General features: G+C 33.0%; 1 protein-coding gene across 1 annotated transcript; it reads right to left on the bottom strand.

Moving 5' to 3' along the window:
• Positions 1-76: 76 nt before the first annotated feature.
• LOC137931338 (transcriptional repressor scratch 2-like) lies at positions 77-27,690 on the bottom strand. The gene is made up of 2 exons (XM_068774815.1): positions 27,516-27,690; positions 77-1,137 (listed from the first exon to the last, which is right to left on the bottom strand). The coding sequence occupies exons 1-2, from the start codon at positions 27,688-27,690 to the stop codon at positions 77-79; spliced, it is 1,236 nt and encodes a 411-aa protein (XP_068630916.1).
• Positions 27,691-27,985: the final 295 nt, after the last annotated feature.

Here is a 27,985-nt window from a genome sequence, read left to right as displayed (position 1 = left end):
TATTATAATACTTTACGTTCGAAAGTAAACCAAACGGCGGCGATTACGGTCCCAAGTTGCGTCGCCCCGCAACGTGCTACTCGCACGCGCTCGATTCGAGAGGTGGCGAGTCGTCGTCGCGCACGCAGGCCGATTCTTGGTGCTTGTTGAGGTAGCTCTTGAGTGCGAAGGTCTTATGGCAGCGCAAACATTCGAAGTTCTTATCGGACGAATGCGTTTGCATGTGCGCTCGCAGATTGGAGCGATCGGCGAACGCCTTCCCGCAATGAGCGCAACCGTAGGGCTTCTCACCGGTGTGCGAGCGTAAGTGGCCCTGAAGCAGCCACGGCCTGGAGAACAGCTTGCCGCATACGCCGCATACGTGCGACAGCTGGTGCGTGAGCACGTGCATGGCGAGCGCCGGCATCGATACGTACGCTTTGCCGCACTCGCCGCAGCGCTTCGCCGCTACCGAGTCGAGGCTGCGATGCGTTTGTTTGTGTCGCGAGAGGTTGGACGAGGTGGCGTAGCGTTTCCCGCATTCGTTGCACGTGTACTTAGACTTTTGCTCAGGCTGCTGGGCGCACTCCACTGGGGCGTTAGCGAAGTTGCGACGCTTGGAGCGACCATCGCTCACGAAGAAAGCGTCGTATGTGTAAGCGACGGTCTCCCGCGGACGTTCGGTCGGTGCTTGTTGCTCCGGTGCGGGTGCCTCCGGGGGCGGAGGCGGCGGCTCAGGAGGGGCGGGCTCTGTGCGAGGTTGCGTGGAAAGAAACACTGCATGCTGACTCAAATCTAAAATAGCGTGCGCTGCGTTAAGGTCCTCCTCGGCCCGGTGAAGGAACGCATGATCTCCGAGGCAGTAGGGGCGATAAATATCTTTCTTTTTCGGTGGCAAAGATAAGACTGCGCCAGTGCTGGTGTAACACATAGATAGTGACTTGCCGCTCGCCGGTGGCGGAGGAGGGGAGACAGGCGAAGATTGGAGCTGCACTTGGAGAAAAGACGGTTCAGTCGAGTCGGAGGCGGAGAGGTGGAGAAGGGCATAGGAGACAGGCTGAGGCGCCGGCTGGGAAGCGGGGCCGGGGCCGACCACCGGCCTCACCTCGCTCGGAAGCTGTGCCGTGAACTGCGTGGAAGGCTGCTCCTCGGTGTATCCTGCGAAGCAAAATGTATCTCATAATGTCCCATTTCAACAAGAAGTGAAAATATTATCTTTAAAGCAATACGGTATTTACTATCCAAATTAAAAAAAAATTAAAGGAAAAACCGTAGTAAGTAAATAAAGAGCTGGGAATGTTGCTTCAATAGAGAAGCGGAGCGAGGCAGGGTGGGGCGGTGCGACGGGCGACGGGCTCTGCAAGAGTTGCTCCGGCCCCGTTAATAACTTGCAGGGGCAACCTGTGGCGTACCGCACAACCTGTAGCGCCCTTTGCTATTCCTATGGAGTCACATTCAGAGTGAAGCGCGAGAGATGTAAGAACGGTCTAATAAAAATTGTAAATACAATTAATGTCAACGCCGATGAATTGCCTTGTAAAAAACAAGATATATGAAATAATGAAAAAATGGTGAAAATGATGTTATTTTTGTTTTGTTTTATAGTATTTGGTATATGAATGTCTGTTGTACGTGATAAATATTGTGAATTTTGTACACACTAAATAAGAAGGTGCTGCGATTTTTTGATTGTTATAACGCTTAATGGTACCATTTCAAAGTATATCAGTTCCTAGTGTTTATATGTGTTACATGATATGTATATAAACAACATTTTTTATTTTTAATAAATCATTACATGAACACATACAAAATAGAACAGATTTAGTAGAGACAAAATGTCTTGACTAGGCTCGTTTTTATAAGACGATTTGCAAACAAAAGATCCTTAATTTATTTGATTAGTTTGTTTATTGCCTTTAAATGATTTTTGCAAACGTAGGTGCGTTGACGAAAATGATTGAAAATGTGCCATTTTCTCCAAACAAAAATAGATTATCTGGGCATAGCCCAAATATCAATGTGAAAGTTTCGACCTCGTTCGATCTCTTTCCTTTATTTAGATTGAAGTGAGACCAATGTCTAGCAATGGACGTACTAACAGGAGAAATGATGATGACGAAAAATGGTAATAACTAACGGTAGGCAGAACTCAACGATAAATATCGGAGGAATTTCATACCATAAATTAAAGTATCTCCTATTTAAATTCTGGCTATCATTATTGTTTTGTAGTAAAACAAGGGGAACGTTAATGAGTTGGAAAGTCTTAATACCTTAAGAGAGGACGTACAGCTGTATGTTACAAGCATTTAAGCCGGCTACTGCCAAAGCACTTAACCCGCCAACATAATAAAGGAAAATATATAAATAAGCAGCAAAGTGACACAACGTAAGCTTTGCGGATAGAGAAGATTACCGCCGGGCGAATAAAGTAAATGAAACTCGGACGCGAGCTGCGGATTAGACAATGAGAACACTGATGCGGTGGATAATATGAGCGCCATTGCAAACTTAATAACGTAGATATAACGTAAAAAATTTGCTTTTCAAAAGTAAACTTCTTAGATTTCGATTGAATTTATTATTAACAAATAAACTAAGTATCTAAATTTAGACGTTTATTTCGTTACTTAAACTACGTATTCATCATCATTATTATCATCATAATTTCAGCCGTAAGACGTCCACTCTTGGAGTCAGACTTCCACACAGAGATTTCCAATAGAACCGATTGGAAGCGGCTTTCACCCTTCGTCTTCCGAAGCATTCCTATTACGAACGAATATTTTTTCTTTCAACGTTTCACCTTTTAATGATACTTAATTTATTAATATTTCTATTTGGAATTTTTTTTATTGTTACGCGTAGGTTACGTCATAAAACACCTATTAAATATTTAATCCTTACATGTATATAATAATTATCTCGTATTTTTAATTACATAAAAAATATAGCTTACTCGTACATTAATATTTTATAAAATAACAGATTTCATCCCACAGAACCACATTTAATGCAAAAAGTGATTTTAACTTTTGTTTAATATTTCTTTTCATATTAACATACTTTTTAAATATTTCTCTAGAAGATGATTATTTGTTCTTCGTTTCTTAATAAAATAGTTGAAAATAGATCATCTGTTACATAATAACACCCGATATATGAATTGCTAAAATAACTTTACTTCTGTTGATATCTGAGGTGTTTATGTAATATTTTTTCTGTGCAAATATATAATTTAAGATTGTTAATTTCGTTTTTTATTGTAAATAACAATGTGACAGTGAACGCTAAAAATGATATAATACTAAATATATAATATATTGACGACTAAACTGAAATATAGTAATAGTAAATTTAACTTATTTCCAATATGCTTGTATATGATGCCCGGAATACGGTACGGTTAATCGATTTGACTACTAATTAGGCCGCTTTAGTAAATCGGCTCAGACTAATATTTATCTACGACACTCAGTTAATTGAAAGCGATTCATTATTTATTTATTCATCCTTAATTATAAGCCTTAATATTCCTTATTGGGGTTCCAAATTATACACAAACAGAATAGGCTACAACACGATCCTTCTATTTGCATAAACAAAACTCCAGTTCAAAAGTTTTGCATCGATTAACGCACTTATGCGTTTTCATTTAATCAATTCCAATTTTGATGGTTGCTTGTATATTGTAGAAGGTTTTCCCAAATAAAATACTAATTATTTATAACAATATCATTAATTTGTGTTTTATCTACGAGTAGTTACTAGATCGATTTAGCGAGAAAATTAAATTTGTTTAAACCGTCTCTTATTAAAATAATAACATGTACTTTAATGTTGATATCTAGGGCAATAAAATAAAAACCTTTTATTAGTAATATTGCGAATCTTAAATTTCGCCCTTTTAGTTATAGTTCAAACGGAATTTAACATGAAATTAACTTTAGGTTACTTTACAAATCATTACACGTGACAAAACGTGCTTTCTGATTTATCATAATATAATGTTTTGGTACTAACAAACGAGTATTCTAGGTATTTCTGTAATTGGCAATAAATTTTCTTTAGATTAAATAATCTTTCTATGTATATATTCAGAGTGATCGGCCTATGCCGTGTAGTGGGCGTCTACCAGCTTATATGGTGACGTTGTGAGCTAAACATTCACCATGAATATATGGATTTATATTTAAATCAAATAGAGATAAAGAAAATAGAACCTTTTTAATAAAAAATAAATTTCGGCTCTCAAATGTAAGTCACCGAATAATATAAACGAATTCCCGTCGTGTGTTCATTTTAGTACAAGAGCCAACACGCCGCGTATTTCTAACAGAAACATAAATCCCAACATTTTGTAGTGAAAATGCACAGGAAATATTTTGTCCATTTCTCTCTATTGTTTTCCTGAGCGGCCGAGCGCTGAATACGCTAACTTCCGAACGCATCGTGGTCCTACAAAGTCAAAAGGTTTTATTTCAAAGCATTACCTTCCACTAACTCTCAAATGAATAATGCTTTTCATGTGTTTTAACTTGTATAGTATGTTTTACCAAATATTCTGTAAACTAAATTTAGTGCACTCTATTGTCAATTTAATAATTCAAATTTTAAAATTCAAATTTGTATGTTCACAAACTAAATAAAAAAATAACGAAGTGGTGATCTTGAACCTTAAAATTTTAAAACCCATGATTTGACGTAAGTATAAAGTACATCACTAGTAGAACGAACAGTCGCTGGGGCCTAAAGTGGCGCAGGAATGCCGCCCACAGGACAGACAGACAACTTTGTTAAGGAGATACTGGATGGGGGTCGCTTTCTACACGTCCTGTTCGAAATTTAAAGTTTATGACCGTTAATAGACATCTTTTGACACAAATTATGATTATAACATTTGACTGGAATCAGATATACTATATAAATGATATTTAATAGCGCTTAAGTGCGCTCTTCAACATTTTACACTATATAGTAAATTACATTTGCTTAGTTATTTTACAAAGATTCAAATCAGCTTACTATGATTCTTACATAATACTCGTTGTCTCTTCGTCGTATCATCGTAAATATTAATAAGAACGGGCAACTCATTCACGTATATTCTTGGTATCGTAGAAGAAATCGTACGCTTAACATTGATGATTCTATTCAATCACCACTATTGTTTTCAATGCTCTAGGTGCCTCTAACATATTTTAAAACACAGTATATCCAGCCTAAACAGTAATAACATATAGTGGTAACACGTGTGATAAATTTATTAATTTGAATAAACATATAAAAATTTATATACATAATTTATATATTTTTAGATATTATTCATAAAACAGCTTTTTATTATATAAATAAAAAAATTCTTATTGATGCACCTAATTGTTTTAAATTGTGTTAAAAATGTATAGAGAAAATAATATAACCAACCTTTACAAACAATTTATATAATAACATAAATTATAAATAACTTTTGTGAAATATATAACTTAGTAGAATATACTAGACTCATTGGGTTTTGCTTAAATTATGAATTTATTTACACGAAGTTCTGTTAAGAATCTTCTACCCGTTTTAATCATTCTCCTTGACTCCTCTGACGACAGCTAGTAGACGTCCGAGGTAGAATACCTCCAATATACATATTTAATGACGTACATATACACTACGCTGTGGATCGAGAGTGGTGTGACAGCAGTGTGGTAGGGCACTTGAGCTCTCTTTTACAACTGCGCAGAGTTGATAAAGGTAACACGTTAAAAAAAAATAAAGATTCTTTTTTATTTTTACTTTACGTATATGTCTTGAAATGAAGTTTAGGACCAAATAATTTTAAAAATGCCCTTTTAATTAGTTCCATGCAAACACGAATTTACTATTATAAACGTTTGAAAACAAAAATCTCAAATCTAAATCCGTAAAAGTTTTCGAAATAAGGCAGGCTAATGCTCTTTCACTTCGCGCTTAAGCGTAATAGTCGTTTTTATCGGGCCCGACCCGATGAAAAATGAACGAAACTTTTCCTGAAAAGAAGAAAAATTTGAAATGGAACGGACCTCTCGTCGCTTTGTCTGCCATTGCTCAAATCCCGCTGTTATATTCAGACTTTTTATTCCCTTGCTCATCTCAGCAGTTGCAACAACTTTTACTTTATGAACACGTTATTGCTTTCAAAATTATTATAAAGTTATTCAACGTGTTTTATTCGGGTTCGCTCGGAGGAGGTTTTTGTTCCCGTAACCCCGTGAGCGTCTCAGAGCAACATATTAAAATTGTTTCTTTGAACATGTTAACACCTCGTTTTGCAGGTTCGTTTTATGCTCCTTGCCGTATTTACATAAAAGTTTGACTTAACATTTTAATTTGTAAGGTTGTTTTCTAACGTCTGTTTTTTTATACTTTTATTTTCGTATAGTAAAATGAGTAGTGTCCACGTGAAGGTAACTCGCCCTGACCATCGGAATGTTATGATGTTCAGTGTGATTATTAGATATAACGTTTTTAAAGGCCGGATTCTTTAATTGTCCAGAAAATACGAGTATAATCGGTTTAAATTTGCAGAAAAGTTGTTTTTACATTCACAACAACAGACAGCATTAAATATATAATGATTAAGTAAAATAACCACATGTTTTGTTAATGCTAAATGTTTACGACAATTATTATTCTGTAAAATATATCTTTCGAAGTATGTCCGAATCATACGATAACAACAAATAATATACAGCGTTTTCTAATTAGAGTAATTTTGTACTTTACATGGTAATGTAAATAGTCATAAAACCATAAACTTTAAACCTTTCTATTTTGTTATTGTATTACTTTATATATCACTTTGCGATGGAGAAGATATAGATTTACTTAATAGTAGCATAGCTCTGCTTATGAAGTTTAAATCATTTTTAACGGTTCGTTTTTGTGCATACAGTGTGATTAATTAATATTCCGCATCTAATTTATGGACACAGCTCTAGGTTATCAAGAGTAATCAAAAGTTCTCTAAAAAGTTGTTTGTTAAAGAGCGCCCAGCTTTCGTTATTTTGACTATGATTGCGATGAATATTTAATTTCAATCACCATTGATTAAATATTGGTAAACTTAAAGCAATGCAAAATAAAATTATAAATTTCTCATTCATACAAAAATTTTGATCTCTTTCTAAAATATCTAGCAGGATATTTCAAACTAGTTATAAATATTATTAATAATCTTGAAAATTTTACTTTAATATCTCATTATCATCAATCATCGTAATTCCCTTTTTGAGTCGTTTTGACATAAGCTGTTAAATTTTAAGCTGACATTCGGGAAATATTATGAATCATCAATATAAAATCAACACTCTTTTCAAAGTGAAATGTGATTTCGAAAAAGATTTAATTATTTAGCGTAGTAGTTTTCAAATTGTTTTCGTAAAATATTGCTTAAAGCACTGCTGAAATTGTTAATGGAATTTAAAAAGTTATTTACAGTTACATCGAAACAAACTTAAATTACTGATACGTTTTTAGTCCTTTTGTTATACAGCTTACAATTAGGGATACATTTTGAGTTAAACTGTGACGGAATTACGGATGAACTCTCTGTCCAATTAGATCCAAATCCACAGTCTGCAGTACAAAGAGAAATACTAATGGATTAAACGCTAAAATATAGTTTTGCGCACTTGGACGATTTTCCGCAGATGTCTTTGAATCCTATTCAGCTTGTTGCTCTGAAATGTAATCAATAATAAATAAGGACAAATTTTGTTATTTGTATTAATGGATTGAAGATATAAACCGAAATACAACACTTACTGAAAAACAATAACACTTTATAAAGAGCCTACAGTATACAGAGCTACTACGATAACCTCGGCACAGTTGATCATCTGTACTTGAAGTATTTGTCTATCTATCATTAACATCTTCATCATCGTATCAGCCGAGAGACGTTCCATTGCACAGAAAAAGGTTACGTTATAAAGAGTAAATATTTTATTAATACTGTCTACGTAACTTTACTAGTCTGAACTGACTCATTTCAAAGTCTAATTTTTATATTAAGAATGTTGAAAGCTATGGTTTACACTTTTAAAGACAATTTTTGAATTTAGAGTGTTTTATCATATTGGAACAAAGTTCAGACAGGCGTCTCGATTAAGCGAGCCAATCACAATAAACTGCCGTCGCTAGTAGAGGAAGAAAAAGTAAATGGCATAATGGTGGAGCTATCCCCATTTAAGGCTCTGTTAAAAAACAAAACCAAACGAAATCAACGCGTAGCGTGCCAACAGTGCGCCGCGTATACAATAGCAAAATAAACCCGGACAGTGGGATGAGCGGAGGGGTACGCCGCATTGCACCAGTTGAATCTCGACCCCTACACACCCTCGGGGTGCTTTACTCACTCGCCCCCTCCTCACCATAACCCCGTCATAGAAAAACAGCGCTTCTTCGTAGCCGTTGATGTATCTTCACATGATACTCGGTTGTTTACTGGATGGATTATTAGAAAGCGCCCGAGAAAATAAACACATTTCCAATTTCTTTAAAAGCTTACTTTGATATAAACATGGGTTTATAAATTTACAGCATTTAAGAAAAACAATGGATAGTTAAGGAAAAATTGCTTTACTCTTTTAAAACTTTAAGTTCAGGCTAGGTTAAACACTTTAAACCTAAAACGCAACGAACAATAAAAGTTCCATAATGTGTTTATTTTTAAAACAATGTTACGATTTATAACAAAAAACTATAAGAATTTCAACGGTTTGCAAACTTATGTTTTCGCTGTGAATATAAAGGCAACCTTTTACACGTAACCAAACAAAACGGTTCGCTTTTAAAACTTTTTTTTTAATTTTAATATACTAAATTTCCGCAATAACAGTTTTTAAAAATAATAGAGTTTTTGTTTTTTTTTTAATTATAAAAGATAAAAACTTTTTGTAGTAAAAATATGTTTTTGGGAATTAGAAAAAGACATTTATGGGGGAATATCGCCTCGCTTGCCGAACGGGTTGCCGATCGCAGCGTATTATTATGGTACACTGACGACGCTATTATCCATCCTCTGGAAATTTGTATGTGAGCAGTGGCAATCCCATATAATTAATGCGCGTAGTGTAAATTATATAAAATAAATATACAATATTCACGCAAATCGAGCCCATGACGATCGCGAATCTCAGTCCTCTACCCAGTGGTAATTATGTAGTATTTGTTGTAAATATAAATAAATTACAGGACTATAAAAATACTCGTTGTAGTTCCATTTGAATTTTAGTAAAATACAGTTCGATCGTGTTGTGGTTCAATTGTTTCAGGTAACAAAATCGAAACTTCAATTCGATTAATCAAACTGTCATAGATTCTCGCGTCAAAAATTACATTTCCCGTCTGACGAGCAACGTTTCAATTTACTAGATGTCGTGACATATCCGTGAGACAGAAACGATATCGATAGATTGTTTCATACGTTATCTGTCCTTTTTATTATACTAGTCTGAATAAAGTTTCACGTATTTTTAACAGATGAATTAACATCGGAAGCTACAAACTCATAATGAAATCCTTAAATAACCGTGGAGAAAATACCTTTTTCTAACTAGGGCATTTCAGCTTAAAACTGGCATGAGGCTTAATATGTCGGATAAAACAACAGAGAGCAAAGTTTGATATGACATGAACAAGTTTAATTCACCGAAATTAATCATGAAACGAGTTAGTTTGTGACAGAGCGTAATTTAGCGATATAATACTACGCATATCTGCAACGCAGATATGCAATACGCATTTGCTACGAGGAATTTTAGAGGCAGCTGGTAATGTAATGTCGAACGAATATCTCGCGTCGGCAATTCAACCATCCCCCAACCATCAGCTTGCTCGTATTTTCTCACAATTCTTATTAATGGCTTCCTGTTACTTTCCGTGTATATTACTACTATAATACGTACCGTGAATATTAGTTACTCTTACTTAAAGGTCGAATTAATATTTTGAATTGCTTCTAGAAGTGTTCCGGAAGCCATGTCAAAACGTTTTCTTTGTTTCTTTTAATTTTTAATAGGAATTAGAGTCGCACGAAGAATTAATTTACATTGAAAAAACTCAAGCCATCGTACATAATCGTAAAAAAGATTCTACGTGGTAAAATAACGTATTAGCTGTATTATTTCTTTACTATTCGTGGGAAGAAAACAGACGAGTATTCGGCTCTTTATTACGGAGGGATGATTCAGCTTTCTAGGTCAACGGGCAGTCGCAACCTGACACCGTGCAATATACGCATGTATGTATTGTAAAGTATAGAGAAAAACAATGTTAAACTTGACTACAAAAATGAGAAAAAGAAAATAGATCCAATAACATTAAAAAAGACTATTATTTCACCAACCAATAATAGTATATTGCTGGAAAAAATTCTGATATTAAAAATTTGCATGCATTTTTTTTAACAAATAATATTGCGATTTAAAGTGATAACAATGTGGAGAAAGTCAGAATTATTCATTATTACATTTTATTCGTTATAGTAATAAAGTTTTTTTTGGCAGTTACTACTTTAACGGGACATGTGGCAGCACAATATTTTATTTTGGACATGCTGTATGACAAGGATTTCTAAAAAAAAATCCCTAAAATATCTGTGTTATTTAGAACAATCACTAACGGTTTAGTGTCTAACTAATTTTAAAAATGTATCCTAATGCTTTACACCATGCACAAATATTAAGGTCACTGTTATGTTCATGCATAGCAATAGAGAAAAATCATGAAAAACCGGGTCGCCTCGGTACTATTGAAGAGTAGGTTAGATTTAGTGGTGTATTACTCCAAAAGAAATTAAAAATGTGTCAGTAACGAAATTAGGTCTGTGTTTGAAATTTGAACATGATATCGAATACAAAACATTATGTGATTTCAAATTAGGCAAAATCATAAAATAAATCTATCGTTAATTATAATTTATTTATTAATTGTATTAATTAAGAAATAAATATTAACCTGGAATCCAACTTCATAAAATATTTTCTCTTATCTTAATTAAGAACAATAAATACGATATGACGAATTTAACTACAAGAATGGGTTCATTAAAAAACAAAATAAAAGTAGTAAAAATAGTAGAAGTAGTAAAAATTTAAATGTTACTTGTATCACACGTAGCAAAACATTTATTTAATATCTAAAAGTTTAATGCTATATTCAAACTTAATGCATATGTAATGTTAATTATGTATTAACTTGATTGATTGTTTTGATTTCGTATTAACAGAAGAATACATTTGTTTATTATATTAGAAGAGACATATAGTCTTTAAATTACCAAAAATTTAATCAAGCCTTAATTTACGAATGATTTATTATTTTCAAATTAGCCCCTTATTCCCTTCTTATTCCCTTGACAATTTTGCATCGTCGCATCCGTAAAAGCAGTGATCTTTAACGAGCGCAACATCAGGGCTGTAAGGAGGATGTCCTAAAAATTCCAAACTTGTTATAATAAGACACTCAGTTATTTGCTTGGTCAAGTGTGCGGGGTCCTGGAGGAGAGAGAGATCTCATCTACGTGGATGTTATTCTCGAACTATTTCTAAAGCGAGAGGCTAACAAATGCTAGTGTATGCTCCTGTGACTGTATTTAAGAAACATTGTTGTATAATAAATGCCCTCACCGAGCAAATATCGCGACGATCCTTTTCCCTACGCTTCTCATTATCTTTATTTTTGTAGGTCATTCTTCTGCAAGAAAAAACACCTGAAGATTTATAATAATATAGATAATCATTTTTAGAATTGTAACAATAGATCTGTGTCAAATAGCATTTGAGAACGACTGTCAAATTTAAATAATAATTCACGGCACACAATCTCTCTAGTTGTAACTGCAACTTTTCTGTCTTTCTTCTCGATGGAGACTATAGTTATGTATCGTCAAAAATGGGCCTGGGTGTCGCGGACTCTAAATGAAAATTGTTTGTCACGTTAGCTATGAGGAATACGTGTGGAATTTATAAAATTTACACTACCTCATGAAAGTTTGGAGTTTATTTGGCCCTAAAGGAACCTTTTCAATATCTTCACATGTCACGATTAAAAATATAGTAATAGCAAATAAATCTGACAACTGCAAATTACGTAACTTTAATTAATTTTAAACAAAATCACTGCTACTAAACACTAACACATAACGAAAAGTGTTTAAATATACAGAATCGCAATTTTTGACGCAGTGGATTTACTTTGGATTATATCTCACATTTATTTAAATTAAGTGCAAGGCGGTTTAAATTGTTGAGAGTCTCTCGTCTATGAAGAGCCTACGCGGCACTGTGTCACAAACAATGGCTTGGCATTAACTATGGCGAATTATAGCAAATAAAAAAATTCTCAATATACTTTAAAAAGTTTTTCTTACTAATGATGCGAAATGGCTAGTGGCTATGAAACGAAATAATTTGCGCGCCGAGGATTAAGTCAACAAGACACAGCGTAAACGGGCGATTTAGTGAATCGTAAAGTAGCCCAATTTGGGTAACTATGTTTATATGACGACTTACATTTTATAAACTCAAATTAACGTTATCATAATAAGAAGAAAAGATATTTTCTTCTTATCAAGCGTTTGGAGATATTTTATTCAAAATAGGGCCAATGAACGATTACTATAATGAATGGTGGATTAGATCTATCTATCCATTATGGGGTGCTATAGTTGACAGTGTCCTGTGTGCTCCTAGGCACTAGCTATCGGTCTTTGTAACCGCTGGCGAATAATCCGATTAACAAAGGGCTCACTAGAGGTATAAGAGCAGCATCATTGTTTTGTCACTCGATCGCTGAGGTGCTAAAATAAAACATGTTTTATCTGCCTTCGCTAAAGTTCGTAGACCCTTATAAGCTGTGTCGTGGATCATGTCTTGGGGCGACTTTGGAAGCGAGGTTCTTTAGACTTGATCGCCCGAGCAGCGAGTGTAGCGGAAGTTAGCCTCTATAAAATCAATACCATGTGTTGTTTCAACGCGAAATGGTGCGTAACTGATGTTAAGATTAATGGCACTGGAAGAATACTGCTTTCAATAACAAGACTACGTTCTCCTTACTTCCTGATCGGAAAATCATGTGATTGTCAGCTTCGGGTCAATCATAACCAAAGGAAAGGCCGGCAATGAAGGTTAACATCAGACGTAAGAGAATAGGTAATAACAATGATTTCAAAAAAGAAGTTACCAATGGCCAGAAAATTTGGTCCTATTAATAAAAACCATTGTTTAAAGCAAAAGTCGTTTAAAAGTTTAACGCGGAATTTAAAAAAAAATAATATGTTGGACGTAGCAACATCTCTGCTTAAACCGCGGAACTGCACTTACTCATTTACTTTATTAATAATAAAGTACGCTAAAGAAAAGTAAAATGTTAAACCATAATTTTGTACAGTTGTTATTTTGTGAGCTATTTAATTGATAACATAATTTATGTGCAAAGATATATGTCAAACGTGATAAATGCCCGGGTTGAATTCGCACGCAATCAATAATGCATTCGGAGTACAATCCTCCGTTCGCATTGTTAAAATAGCGCCGTTATTCCGACGTACTCCGGAATAGTCGAAATTCCTCGTCCCAATAACTACTCGTCGCACCAAAATAAACAGGCCGCAGTCAATCTGCTATCTCTACTTATACAAAAGCGACACGTACCTTTTATCTAGTGCTTACGTAAAAGGCGAAGGAGGAGACAAGTTCGTAACATCTGTTTGCGATAATAAACTTTGAGGAAAACTCCCTTCACGAAAATATTATTACACTATGGGACGGTTTACAAGCTTTTTAAGAACATGTATTGTACAGAAATATACAGGCATTTTTATTTGTCACTTCTTTTATGTGGACACGCTTATTCTCGACAGTTGTAAATCCATAATTTTTTATATCCGCCTTCTTTGCAACTTATCTAAAATGAGAAAATCGTGACAATTTTTACTATTTAAAAACATTACGTATTTGAAGGTAAAATTAAATAAATCTTTTTGACTTAATAAAAAATCTCGATAATTTAGTGAAGGTTACTAAAGTTGATAAAAAAATCCCTTCAAATATAATGCCCTTAAAATACAGATATATTTACAGTGTTTTACTTGTTTAATTCATTTCGTGTGGGAAAGTGACAATTTGCAAACTATATAGGATGTTAAAGCAAAAAATATATTCGACAAAATTCATGACTTGTTTCAACAAATATTTGTTTTAAGAATAGATATTTTGCGCATCTGTAGTTGAATGCAAAAGATAGTCTCAAAATATTTTTAGAAAATATTCGGCGCGATAAAACTGAGCAATTCCGGAAAACTCCACGCGGGAAATGTCACAACGCCGTAGGGAAGGCAGTGGATGCTCGCTATAATTCGAGAATTAAGTAGAACGCTTAGGAACGCGGGCACACCGCACCGCACTCCAGTTGGATACAATCCGATTTAAGTGGCAATGCCGACGCGATGCCAACACAGGGCAAGTGGCGTTGTAATGTAACTAATCCGGCGATACGTATACTCGTGCTAGCATAGTATATACTTATACTTTTTTATCTGATTTATATTGCTGTCCAAGTGGCATTTGCAGCGGGCGCGGGAGGGCAGAGCACTCAGGGCGCCTAGCCTAAAATCTCTTTAAGTGTAGCGAAGCTCCCTGGGAAGCCTCGGCCTAGGTCGCTACATATTACAATTTCCGGATTAGGATACTACCGAACACTTAGATCGCTGAAACGGACGCTCCATGGAGATACTATGCTCAAGCGTGCAACTCCTTGCGCAACTCCTCGGCTTGAATTGTCGCTCATCATGTGTGATACTAATACACTGGCGCAATTATTTCATGCACAAAAAATGTAATTTTGTATTAAACACAAGGCACGTTTGTATTGATATATGTATCAAATATTTCAGTCGTTTAGAAGAAATGTTGATGAAAATAAAGTCAAAACAAGGAACTTATCGACCGCTAACAAATATTAAAAAGGTAATAGAGGTAATTTAATTTGGCCTATGCCTTACAGCGATGGCCTTTCGGTTGACATAATGATCGGAGCTCGACAGGCCAATTAGCGTTGGAGGTAGAAAACCAAGGTCAGCTAAGAATAAATATTTTCAATACGTACTAATCCCAACTTTGTCATTTTTCTTTCTACATTACCATTACGTTGTTTATTATTTCTAAAAAATTGAGTTTTGAATAGGTTAATACAATAATTGACTGCAAATAAATTATATTCACTTCTTATATTATTACCATTTATACATATTTTGCATAATTTTAATTATATTGCTAACAATAATCCTGAAAATAGAAATCGAATAAAAGAAAGCTTAATAATGGATTTTTGCAATATCTACACTCTTAACACCTTTGTAAACGGATTTCCTTGCAATTTCCTTGCCAAAAACAACGAAATTATCTACTTGCGGGGTTCATTTGAAGCCGATCTATGTGACCATGGTATTATCGTCAACCTTTTTTTAATATTGATAAAACTATACCTATTGGCAAATGAAGCAGGTTTTTGATAATACTATACTTATAACATTATTATGCTGTTGGTGCTTTAACAACATAATCTTAAGTAGAAAAACATTGAAACGTCTGCTATATGTACATTGTATGTGTTGGCTTTAAATACAATAACAACTGGAATAAACAGAAATGGAAAACATAGACGAATACAGAACTTGTAGGTTTGGTTTAATCACAAAAATCACTTTTATTTTAAGGTTAATTTTGATTAACCTGTCGTACATTGAAACAGTTTGATGTACGTCTCAGTACGAAGAGACTATATAAAAATAATTACAGGTGTTTATCATACAGAGAAAGACGATCTTATTAAGATATTTAAAACATGCTGGATGCAGACCAACTGGTACTGTAGGAAATAATTTGAGAAGGCCTTTGTCCTGCAGTAGACTCACTATTGCCGAAATAATGATGATGGTAATGATGAAGAAGGTCAGTTTATTGGCTTCATAGCCAATAATAAACTTGTTGCTGGTTGACAAAGACATTCTTGGAGTCTTTTTACTGTAGGTTTCCGCTTGGAACTTCGGCACGGGGTGCCTATATATTTTTACCGGATTATACTTCACCGAGCACTTTTATCACTTGGGCGGACACACCTCGACATCCGAATTGGGTTTTGACTATCTTACTTGTTACGAGTTTAGTATTCTGACTCAAGGCTTGAAAGAACATATCTGACTTTATCTATTGCTTGCTCGTTTGCTTAAATTTGTTACTATTACTACCATTTTTCTTTTATTATCACTTAACTAATTTATTAATCATAAAAAATATTTTTTTTAAATACTGCTCCTAAAAAGGGAACGTTTGCCAGCTTTAGCACTGATGGAAGTGATGGTACAAGCTTCAGCAACTTGCGTGCCGTCCTCGACAGCGAGAACGGCGTGGTCGTGTCTGGCTATCATTTGTCCGAAAAACCGAAAATGTTGCTAACTTTTAGAACGATGGAATGAAAGAATGTCCCCGGATAAATTGCTTTTTAAGTGATGGCACTAGTGCGGCTTCAAAAATAAATTTGCTATCGGCACCATACATTTAAAAAAAATTGTTTTTGGGAAAAATATATGAGAAGAATAATTGACCAAAAAGTGGTTAGTTTTACGCTTAAGGATTAATATCAATGAAGAAACATTAATAGAAGATTTTTCACACTGGTTATTTTATTTTTATATAGTATCAAATGAAAGCAAACGAAAATAAAATAGACCCTTAAAAATAAACAAAGCATTCTAATGCTTTAGGTTATGGATTTTTATCATCAAGAATGTTTTTCATTTATCATCGTGTTATTTGATAAACACCTACTGCAAAGCATAGGCCTCCCAAAGAGATCGCCAAAATAACTACTTACTCACCACTATGTTTTTATCTAATATAGTTAAGCTAATAATAAAAAAAGCTACAAACAATTTTAAAATATAAAATTTACGTTAGTGAAAAAATTAATGTAAAGTAATAAATTTAATCAGGGCATCTGAAAAGAAATCTGAACTAACTTATAGTTTATTATTCAAACCACCGAGAGTTGTTGAAATTGGATTTCGTTTTAGGATTAAGGTGAGAGAAGCAAAAAACTAGATTGCAAATAAAATGAGCAAGAGTTTTCAATTTACCACCATCATGTTGCGCTCCAAGAAAATTACATTATTCGATGCAGACGGAGCTTTTGTAGGGAATTACATAAATACTCATTTAGCTTTGTAAACAGTTGTCTGTCGTTACGGCAATTACTATTATTTATTTATTTATTCTAGCATTGGCAGCCCTGCGGTGGAGGACTGAGACTTGTAATCATTCGACGCAGTCTCATGTATGATGCAAACTGTAAGCTTACATGTAAGTTTCCAGAGAATGGACAGTAGCATCTTCTACGTTCATAATACCACACTGCGACTGCCTGTCAAGCGTGGCGAATATAGTACATCTCCCCATAGATATCTTTAGAGAACGCTTTTGCCTTGCAGTGGGCGCCAATGGGGTGTTGAGAAAAGCACATCAAAAGCAGATGCGTTTAAACAGAACAATTAAGCGTTATAAAAATTCTAATCCATGTGCTTATTTAAGGTGAATAACGTTAACCATATAAAACAACAAACAATTGAGAAAAGAATAAAAATTATGAAAGAGACGAAATTTAAAATACTGGAGGTATAAAATTTACATTGGAGGCTTAAAATACTTTTATTCGAATGAATTTCTGATTTTATTAGCAAAATAGTACGTGGATTAAATTGCTATAACAACTAATTTCCAAATGAAATAATCAATAAATCTTAAGAATGAACAAAAGGTTCATTCAAAAGATATATTAAAATAATATATTTTTTTTGAATTACAATCTTATCTAGTAGGTAATTTTTGTTAGAATTACCAGTGTAATAACATGTTTAGTAATAAAATTTATAATCATATAAATTACAAAGAACGGCCATGAAGTACTCAGAATATGTCCGTATGTATGTATTTTGTAGAATCGTTAATTTTTATTAACTGCTTTGAATTTTCAAAGATTGCTTATGCAATAAATAGGTACTTAAAGTGGCTAATAATAAAAATTTTAACTATGAAATATATTCGACTGGAATTTAAAATGTTCAAACTACGAGATCTTTAAATTTCATTTTTGAATAATCATAAATGAATCACCAATATTTATTGATGATTGGTTGATATTATTAAGTTCGTATATAAGAACTTAAAAATTTATGTAATTTATCATGTAGAATATTTTAGTAATTGTATTATTAATTGCGCATAAAATTATATCTAAAAAATTTAGTACCTATAAAAATATTAACTTAATAAGCACAGTGTGCTTTGGTTAGTTAGTTTAGTTTATTTTTGAATAGGATACTGTTGCAATACAGAAGTCTTAAAGAAGTAACAAGCGTAAAAAAAGTTGAGACTCTATGCGACACGATGACGGGATAGTTTTTTTCAGAATCAATAAATGCAGATGTTGCAGGATCGTGATCGTACCGATCTCTAACAGACTTTCCGTTTGTCCACGATCATACAATAAATTATTTGCTGACATAAATATATGTTTAAGTGTGTATACATTAATTCATGCTCGCACTTAACAGACTTAAATTTTAAAAAAATAATTATAGCAAGTAGTAGTAAGTACAAATTATAAAAACCATAGAAAAATGATATACATTTAAAATATTAAAATTCTTTCGTTTGGATGATATTTTGATTATATTTCCCGACAGCGACACAATTCCTCTTGTAGAGCTCATTTTCTCTGCGATGATTAATAATAACCGTATGAATAAATGTCGGTATAACCCTTTTAATACTGGGATTGGTAACATTTAATTATACATTGTTTGAATTTTAAAACATAAAATAACCTTTAATTTCAAATACTATAGTACTATTAATACTTGGATAGTAAAAAAAAAGTTTTATGTCTTAGTGTGATATGTTTTAAACCCGCGTAACATTACCTTTTGATTTTTAACTGAAAACATAGGCTTTTTTAATACATTACTGTACACTATTGTGTTGTGTGATCTTAATCCACTAAAGGTTAACTAATATGCAAGTAGTTTTTGTACAAACTTATCAAAAAAGTGCGTGTAATTATAAAATCATTTCACATGGTAATTTAAAATATTAAATTTAAAGCGTAATGTGTCATGAAAACTTTAACAATGGGCGATATTTTCGTTTCCATTTTCGTCTGAAACATTACGCTTTAAATTTAGACCATCAGAAGTGACACGCAAAGGATAAACCTGGTGAATATGTTAAAACCAAATGTGCAAATCTGTCTAAACTTTCTCCTTTGTATCCATGCGAATTTTGCCGAGGGCATGCATTCGGTTGCTTTAATGTAACCGACAAAATAACATATCTCTCATTTTAACTATTTAAATATAAACGTTTAATTTTGGATTTAGCTTTTATTAACACTATTAAGGTAAAGGTTTTATTTTATCATTCCGTGGTAATATATGTCTTCCTCATACTGTCTTTCATTGGTGTCAGTAATGTTGTTCTTCAAAACAGAGATTTAATTCCTGATACTACGCCTATGTTTTAAAAATATTCATCCACTAGGCAAACATTTTTAAAATATAGGATAGCATCATACTTACCTCTTACAAGCAACTAAACCTTCGGTTTGTATATAACACTGCTATGAACATCCTTAGTTACTTTAATGTAATTTGTTTGCTTCCTTTCAAACCTAAAATAGAATGCACATTAAAAAATATTCAAAGGAATTGACCAAATTCGTAAAATTTTATAGATACCACCCCCTGACTATATCTAGTAATACCTTATCTTTACTGTATTATTATATATTACGCTGACCAAAAAATATTGTCTCGAATAAAAATAATAAATACATTTACCCAACAATTAAAATAACTTCGGGTTTGTAACCATCACATTTAACAAAAATAAGTTCTTTTCAGATCACGTACGTAATAACGTGATATATGAAGTGACAATAAATCTTATAATTTTAAGCAACTCTAAACTATTACTGAGTATTTAGTTTTGAAATTAGAATACTATTGCAGTTCTTTTGTTCGAAAAATATTTGAGATATCTACAGTAACTCAGTTGGTTCCGTCTGGAATTGCATTCGTCTACTCACCTTTAGTTCGTCTTTGTCGATCGCTTCGCTAAATACTCGTTCTATTTGTTCGGTAGCGACGAGCTCAAAGGCTCTAGAGACAGATCGAGATTACGCGAACACACGATCCTATTACATAATATTAAAACATGAATTATATCGACTTTGCATTTAGTTCGTAATAAATTAAATTTCAGCACGAGATAGCAAAGCAATGCTTTTCTTCTAGGGATCGCTTACGCAACGTGTTAATGCCTTCCATGCTCCGTTAAAATGAAATGAAAGCTTAGCAAATCTTTTGTGACTGTTTTCATGAAGGTGGCTACTAATAATAATATTTACTGTCCCATCCCCAGTCATAATATTATTTCTTGTAATAAGCACGATTAGAATGATATTTTCAAAAAAGAGTTTAATGTTATCCGGAATTGTAAGAATAATAACGAATAATTCTTATAAATCTTAAACTATATACTTTTTTATATATATAAGAGTTTATAACCTAAGCCTTGTTCCAAAGTCGTTATAATATTTCGATATTTTCAAACAAATGTGAAAATCCTTTGTTTGCAGGAAAATGTCTCTTTATATTTTTAAATTTGCGCTTAAAAATTTTAACTGAGTATAATAACAAGACATTCCCGCCCATTTAAAACTTTACGCAACTTGGGCCATAACTCTCGAATACGTTTCTATGCCAGATCGGTGGCTTTTCGTCACGGTGGCATTGCTACAATCTATATTGCGCCAAAGTGACGTCACGGTATGCGGCTTCAATGGCCTTCCAAAAATTTTAAGCATTGCCTCTATAAAAATTTTCATCTTTTATAGATGTTTATTACAAAGAGAACGTTAACTAATACACTGTTCTCGTCTTTACAAAATCTGTGCGTTTTATTTAGTACATTACCCTTAATGAATCTGACGTGTTTTTAAAAAGATTTAATTGCATTGTAATTTCACATTTATGATAAAGTTATAAATTTATTATAAAATTTATACAATTTTAAAAGTCTCTTTGGAATTATGATGAGTTTCATTACAAGTTGGACATCAATGTGCTTAGGGAGTCACCTGCTTTATTTGTCTTTCTGGTAAAATATCTTACGCATTGTATACTTAATTTTTTTTTATTTTTCTTAATTTTATATCAATTTTAGATTGAAAATATCCGAAATTTTTTTAATAAAATAATATGGCCATTAACAACACCGTTAATAGAAGTAGATGTATGCTCGCTAACTAGGAGTAATTGGTTATATCTTGAAGCAGCTGACGGAAAATCAATAAAATGTTGCTTACCCTTGTGTTATAGAAGCGGCCTGAAGTCTCGACAAAAGAAAGTATTTCCCGATTACGCCTCGAATCCTAAACGAGCTCGATTAAGTTACTTTTAATCCATTTATCACAAACACAATTTATTAGACTATTGAGTAAATAATATTTGTGTTATTCATATATCATAGTAACCGATATACTCATTTTTATTTTGAGATGGATTTGTACAATGGGTGATATTTTTAATGCTATTTCTTTATTTAAAGCTTTATGTTCAATGTTTAGTTGAAATATTTACCTACATGTGAGAGTCGGTAAACAAAACGCTGTTGGGCTACTGTTTATACCTATTTATACAATTATTTTCATGTTACTAATGAAAAGTTTTAACTCAAGTACATGAGTTAGAACTTTACGACTCCTTTCAATAATATTTCAATTATAATTTACTGTAAATAATTTAAATACTAGAGAGCCGACGCCGATCAATTTCTTATTTTATTAAGAAATAAATATTTTTTTCTCCTTTAACACAGTAAAAAAAATGTCTATAAGCTTATTACACATAGTGATTAGTTATAAATGTAAAAGATTTAGAAGAAGCCGTGAGTATGTAGCTAATTTACTGTCAAAGAGTCTATGGTAACCCCTATACAAAACTCAATGGTCTCAGAAATAATAAACATTGTTATTATCATATAGTAAAAAAAACTTATATATTTACATATTAAAATTAATTATAATTTATTATCAGTCCCTGCAAAGTTTATCCTGACAGAAGAAAAGAAATTAACTAGATATATTTTAAAGTGATTGCTATATACAGGTTGATAAAGCTTTTTGCTGACAATAAACTTTAGAATCATCTTTTTAAATACCTTTATACCCAAACCGGATAATTGGTAAGATATATATAATTCATAATCTCTTTAGATATAATTGACTTAAAACGATGTAGATCAACGAAAAAACGACAGATATTACATTACACGTCACTGTTTTTTACAAAGCGGCTAATGTGACGAACGGAGTTTTAGATCAGTAACTAGTGTAAACATGGAGGGGCGAAGCGCACAGCCAGCTGACTTCCACTATACCTAATAACAAACCGTATGATTTGTAAAATTAACAAGTGAATATCCGTACCTCATGTCATAAAACATTTTCCTTTTATTTACGCAACTTACATCGAATATTTTGAATTGCATTTGAAATGTCTTTACTCTCATGATTAAAATTAGGAAGAAGAAAATAAGAAACGAAGACATTTAAATATTTTTTGGAAATAAATGTAAAATTCAAGTAAAATGGAAATAGCTAAATCATAAAAATATATGATATGACATTTAAATGGTTGTCTTAAATTGACTTACAAATGCAAAAATCTATAAAACTATTACCTTACATTAAAATAACACGCTAAACTTAACATTTTGATTTAATAGATCGTTTTTATACCGTCAATAGTATTCAATAAAATTTTTTTTCAATAAAATTTGATCATTGCTTTAGTGAATTAGTTAAATCAATTGATTAGGAATAATCAGTTGCACCTACTCTATTAACATGTTAATAGACAGTGCGACAGTGCGCCTTAAACATTTGTCTCAAAATCAAAACAACCGTCAGTCTTTATGTATACAAGGAGGGCCGCGAAGCTTTTGCTGGGTAATTGCTTGTTGACTTTACACAAAAATATTAAGACGACCGGAAAGTAATATCGTTTCTATCGACATATTTTATAGAAAAACAGATTGATTTTTACCGCTCCGGCATTGAAACGGCATATTGTATACTAAATGGCAAAAGGTTTAGATGGCAAAAGGTTGTTGATAACGAAGGTGAATATATTGTTGATTAGAACTAAAAATTTGTAAAAATGTAGTCGTATGAATTTAACTTAAGAAAGCGTCATTACTTCCCGTTACCCCTAATACTTGATACCACAAATAAAACAATACTATTTATGTATTCATATTTATAGTGCCACTCCAAACGGAGGCTTTTACTCTTTTAGTCATTGATATTGTTTTAAGTAAATTTTTATTTATTTAATTAAATTTCTCTAATCTATGTTTGTACAAATAATAACCTGGGTGATTTCTTGTGATATTTTGCGTTAAATATTGTAACTCTTTTTTATAATGTCTATGTATATGTATATAATTAATATACAAAGTTAAATCAATAGTTGAATTTCATCCTATTTCTCGTCTTGTCTAATGTACGATGAAATGGCAGGAATTAAACCTAGAAACTTAATGTAAACTTGTCCTTGGATCAGTCTAATGATGCTGAAGTAATCATTCGGAGTATATCTTTTGTCGAGTGTAATGTATTAATTGGTATAACACATTTGTTATTGTTATTATTTCAAATAACAGTAACATTGACGCTAATAAATAAATAAACTTTCATCAAAATTAAATTTAATAAAAATACAAGATAATATTCGTTCCGACTATTACATTAATTGGAAATGGACTTAAAATATTTTAAGCTGTACAACATTTGTATCGAGTAATTTTCAGCAAACTGTGGTGTTTTCATGCTTTCAATTCATATAATGGTTTCCCGGACGCTGTAATCGGATTTGGTGAGTCGAATGAGGATTTAATTCCGGAGCGCAGTACGCATGACGTCCCTTCAAGCCCGTGGGGCCTCTCCGAGTCTGGCTGTTCGTCCATTTCATTTGATGATCCTATAGCACTTTATGTTTGTACAGTTGTACACTTGTATGCTACATGGCTGGTACAAGAGTGAAAATCCTAATGGCGGCACAATTGTATTATGGATTGCCTTTAACAAATATTCTGTACTTTTTCAATCTCTTTCTTTCTCTCATTATTTTACATGCATTTGTGTATTTTTCTGTAACTTTATAATACCTACAAGTTCAACGACGTGATATATAACTATACCAGCCAATATTTTATTTCTATCCTATACGTTAACAAGTTTTCTACTAAAACAGTTAAATTTATAGAAGTAATTTTTCCTGCGATGTTTAACATAAATAAGAGATTCATAACTAAAAAAATTTCGCTAAAATGGTGTAGTTATTAATGCAAAATGTATTCAAGTCATTGCAATAATATTATTATTATGACAACAGTACTTACTAAATGTAAAACATAATAAATGGTTTCAAAGAACTATTAATATTTAACCAACTAATAAACTTGACACGCAAAGATATTTTCGCGAGGATCATATATAGTTTTCTTCAATTCAAATGTTTTCGCCGTGCGCTTGAATTAAACTTTGTAAAATGGAACCTATAAAAACTTTCCTTCGGGCAGCAAGTGGTTTATTGGAAAAAGTTTTTGCAACTTTTAATAAAGAAGCGAAAACCACTTTAGTTCTAGGTTAGGGAATAAACCTTTTAATAATTTAGTTCTATATAATACTTCACAATGACTAACTAATGATTACTTAATGTTTTTTTTTTCTAATAATAATACAACAATAATTTAAAAACATCTACGATAAGTTAATATTCTAATTTTTATAAGTATGACGGAACTGCGAGATGCAAATCGTCTGATTTTGATCATCCGATTTTATTGTAGGTTAATGTCATCATTACCTAGCTCAAATAACTGATTTATTAGCTAGATGACTCATTGGCTATCCTTGTGGTCATCATGTACATTTCTTACAACATTATACCTAATGCCAACGAAATCCTTGACTAAATCAACCGTTAAGAACGTAACTTCAATGAGTAAATTGTTGTAGTTAAATATGCATTTTCTGCTAATATTATTTCTTGAGATTTATAAACATCTTACGCGGGGCTGTTCAAACAGATGTTCATTTTAATTACGAAATTTTCTTTAATAATTTTTGTAATGTTAAGAATAGGCAAAAATCACCTTTTCTTAACATTTTAAAGCTACTCATATAAATTTAATTGAATCATGTAATGTTTTTAATAATTACGTGTTAATAAAAGTTACATTAAAGTTGTTGCTGTGAACGATTTAAAATTTCTTTAAGTTTATGGATGAGTCCCACTTTACACTTTGAAGATTTTGTAAACATTACCTTAAATATTTATAAAAAATGAACAAATATAAATTAAATTAATAATTATTTAATGTACAAATTAATAAGAAAAACGAGTTTCTTATTGTTAAGAACTGTGACAAGAGTTGCCTTTCACATGGCTTTCTTGTAGCGAATAATAGAGCAGGGAGTAACACATGACAAACCATATCTTTTGCTATCTTTTATACAATGCCATTTCTATAAGTTTTCTTTGTCCTTTCCAAGTTCGTATACTCAATTTATGTCAGTATTTAATCAGATTATTTATGTTTCTATTAAGTTGTAATTCAGATAAAAAGTAGAATAAATAATGAGTATATTTTAGTAGAAGCAGAAGAAACTTTAAGCCTTTTTGGATGAATCAATCACAACACTCTCGCACATCAGATCAACGTTACAGATTCGCATAAAACTGATACAGTCATATAAAGGATGCGACCTACGCCTAGAAACGTTACTGTTTGGCATTAATCAACGTTTTTACTTCTACGTAGATTGATTCTAGCCTTATAACTCGTTGAATTAATGAATATTCTAAAAAAAATATTTAACTCCACGAGTTTTAATACACTTATCAGTAAAATTTCATATTTATTTACAATCCTGTAAGCTGTAATAATAATAAATATAAATATTTCAACACATTAGTAACAATTTTGACTTAAAGGTTATATTAGTAATGGGTTTAAAAAATGGAAGAAAAACAACAAATGATGTTCGAGCGGAACATAACAGAGGAGTCCTAAAATTAGAAAAATTAAACCACGAGTTTTTTAATTTTATTATTAGTTGTACTTGTTGCTTAAGAACTTGTTTAATAAATGTTAGTGACATGTATGCGCAGGAATATATTTATTATTACAGTAATTTTTCTGTAGTACCCGACAATGCTGATAACGTTATAAATGCGGGCTTGATTTAGCTTCCTAGGGATTAATACTTTATGGAATAATTCGTTTAATTTAAAATGAGAATTCATGATCATGGCATGACAAGATAATCCCCTTTTTATAGAACGAAATGATTATTAATAGCACTTATCTGCAATTCGGTCAATAAGTTGAGCAGACCTTATTTGTTGATTTTTTCGCCAAATTCTATCATTCTTTAGGCTTAGATTCGTCTAATTAAACGTAATTAGGAGGCAGGTCCCGATTGCACTAGGTTGCTGACATTGTAATTTACGGGGTACCCGTCGAAAATGCGATACTTAAACATGCCTCCGTTGGCAAGCGTTTTGTGCAATGCGGTCGCCTTACTTCTAGTTATTCTTTAACGATATTTATTCTTGATATATCATAACGAATGCAACGATACGTTATTTTACTACAGGCTATATAGGATCATGCCGGAAAAATTATTTTCATCATTAAATTACATGTACTTCGTCGATTCAATAGTCTGCTTTAATAAAATATTGAAAAATGGGAGGATTACTGTTGATTAAGCTAAAAGCGGTTTACACTTTCTTTTTTTTCGTATAAAATTGTATTTTTAAACGAAAGTCATATTTATACGAACTGTCTTAATTTTTTAAGTAATCAGCAGTTAAATATTAAAAATTAAAAGCAGTATTAGTAAAATGGCATTTTAGCATTTATTTAAATTTTTAAAATGATTCTGTGAATGTTTACTATGAAATTAAAATTGCTACGAAATGAAATGAGACATAAACTCGCATGCGCGTGGCTTAAAGTTCAAGATATAAATTTGAAGGATATATATGTATATAAATTCGCAAAAAATCGGGCAATCGCAATTAGCAAAGCATTGATGAATTATAACCAACAATGAAATATAACGTATTTTAATTGTGCTGTGATTATAGAAAGTTAAGCTTGTAGCCTTCCTTCTGCCCAATTGATTCTTGTTTTTTTTTTCAATTTTGATCTTCTGGGTTTCGTTATAATATTTACAAGTATCCGTTCTTGCTGTTGACGATCTTTCCTTTGTCTATACTCCAACGAGTGGAGACGTTTCATTATTCTGGTTACTGGTGATGACTTTCATATGAAAATGGCAAAATTAGAAAAAACATGTTTACTTACCGTTGTAGAGGAGTGTGGGCTCGGGATCGCGGGGCGAAGGCCCCGGCGCGGTGGCAGCGGGCGCGGGGCTCCGGCCGCGCCCTTCACCGACCACGTCGATCTCCTCGTCCGATTCGTCGGCCAGCTCCGCTGCCGGAGCTGCCTTCCACTTCTTAGCCATGAGGCAGCGCGGCATGGCGGCGCCTGCATCGGCTTCAGCGCGGCCGCATCAGCGAGAAACAGACTAACAGAGAAAAAGAGAGAAAAGAGAAAGAGCGGCGCCCCGGGCGAGCGGCGTTACGGGCTGTCGCGCGCGTCCTCTTGCGTTGTGAGGGCTGCACGGCAGGCGAGTGGTATATATGCGGCATGGGGTGGTGCGCGCGCCGCAACTTCGATCGATGTGGGCGGCGGGCGGACTACACCATGCCGCACAAACTTTGCCGCGCCAACTTGGAAAGACACTTTTAAAAGCCGCGACTCAGCTCGCGATC

Source organism: Battus philenor, unplaced genomic scaffold (genome assembly GCF_028537555.1).
Source record: "Battus philenor isolate CCGP_79_NKW_IND1 unplaced genomic scaffold, ilBatPhil1.0.hap1 SCAF_1, whole genome shotgun sequence".
NCBI classification, from domain to species: domain Eukaryota; kingdom Metazoa; phylum Arthropoda; class Insecta; order Lepidoptera; family Papilionidae; genus Battus; species Battus philenor.
This window is presented reverse-complemented; position numbering and strand designations above follow the sequence as displayed.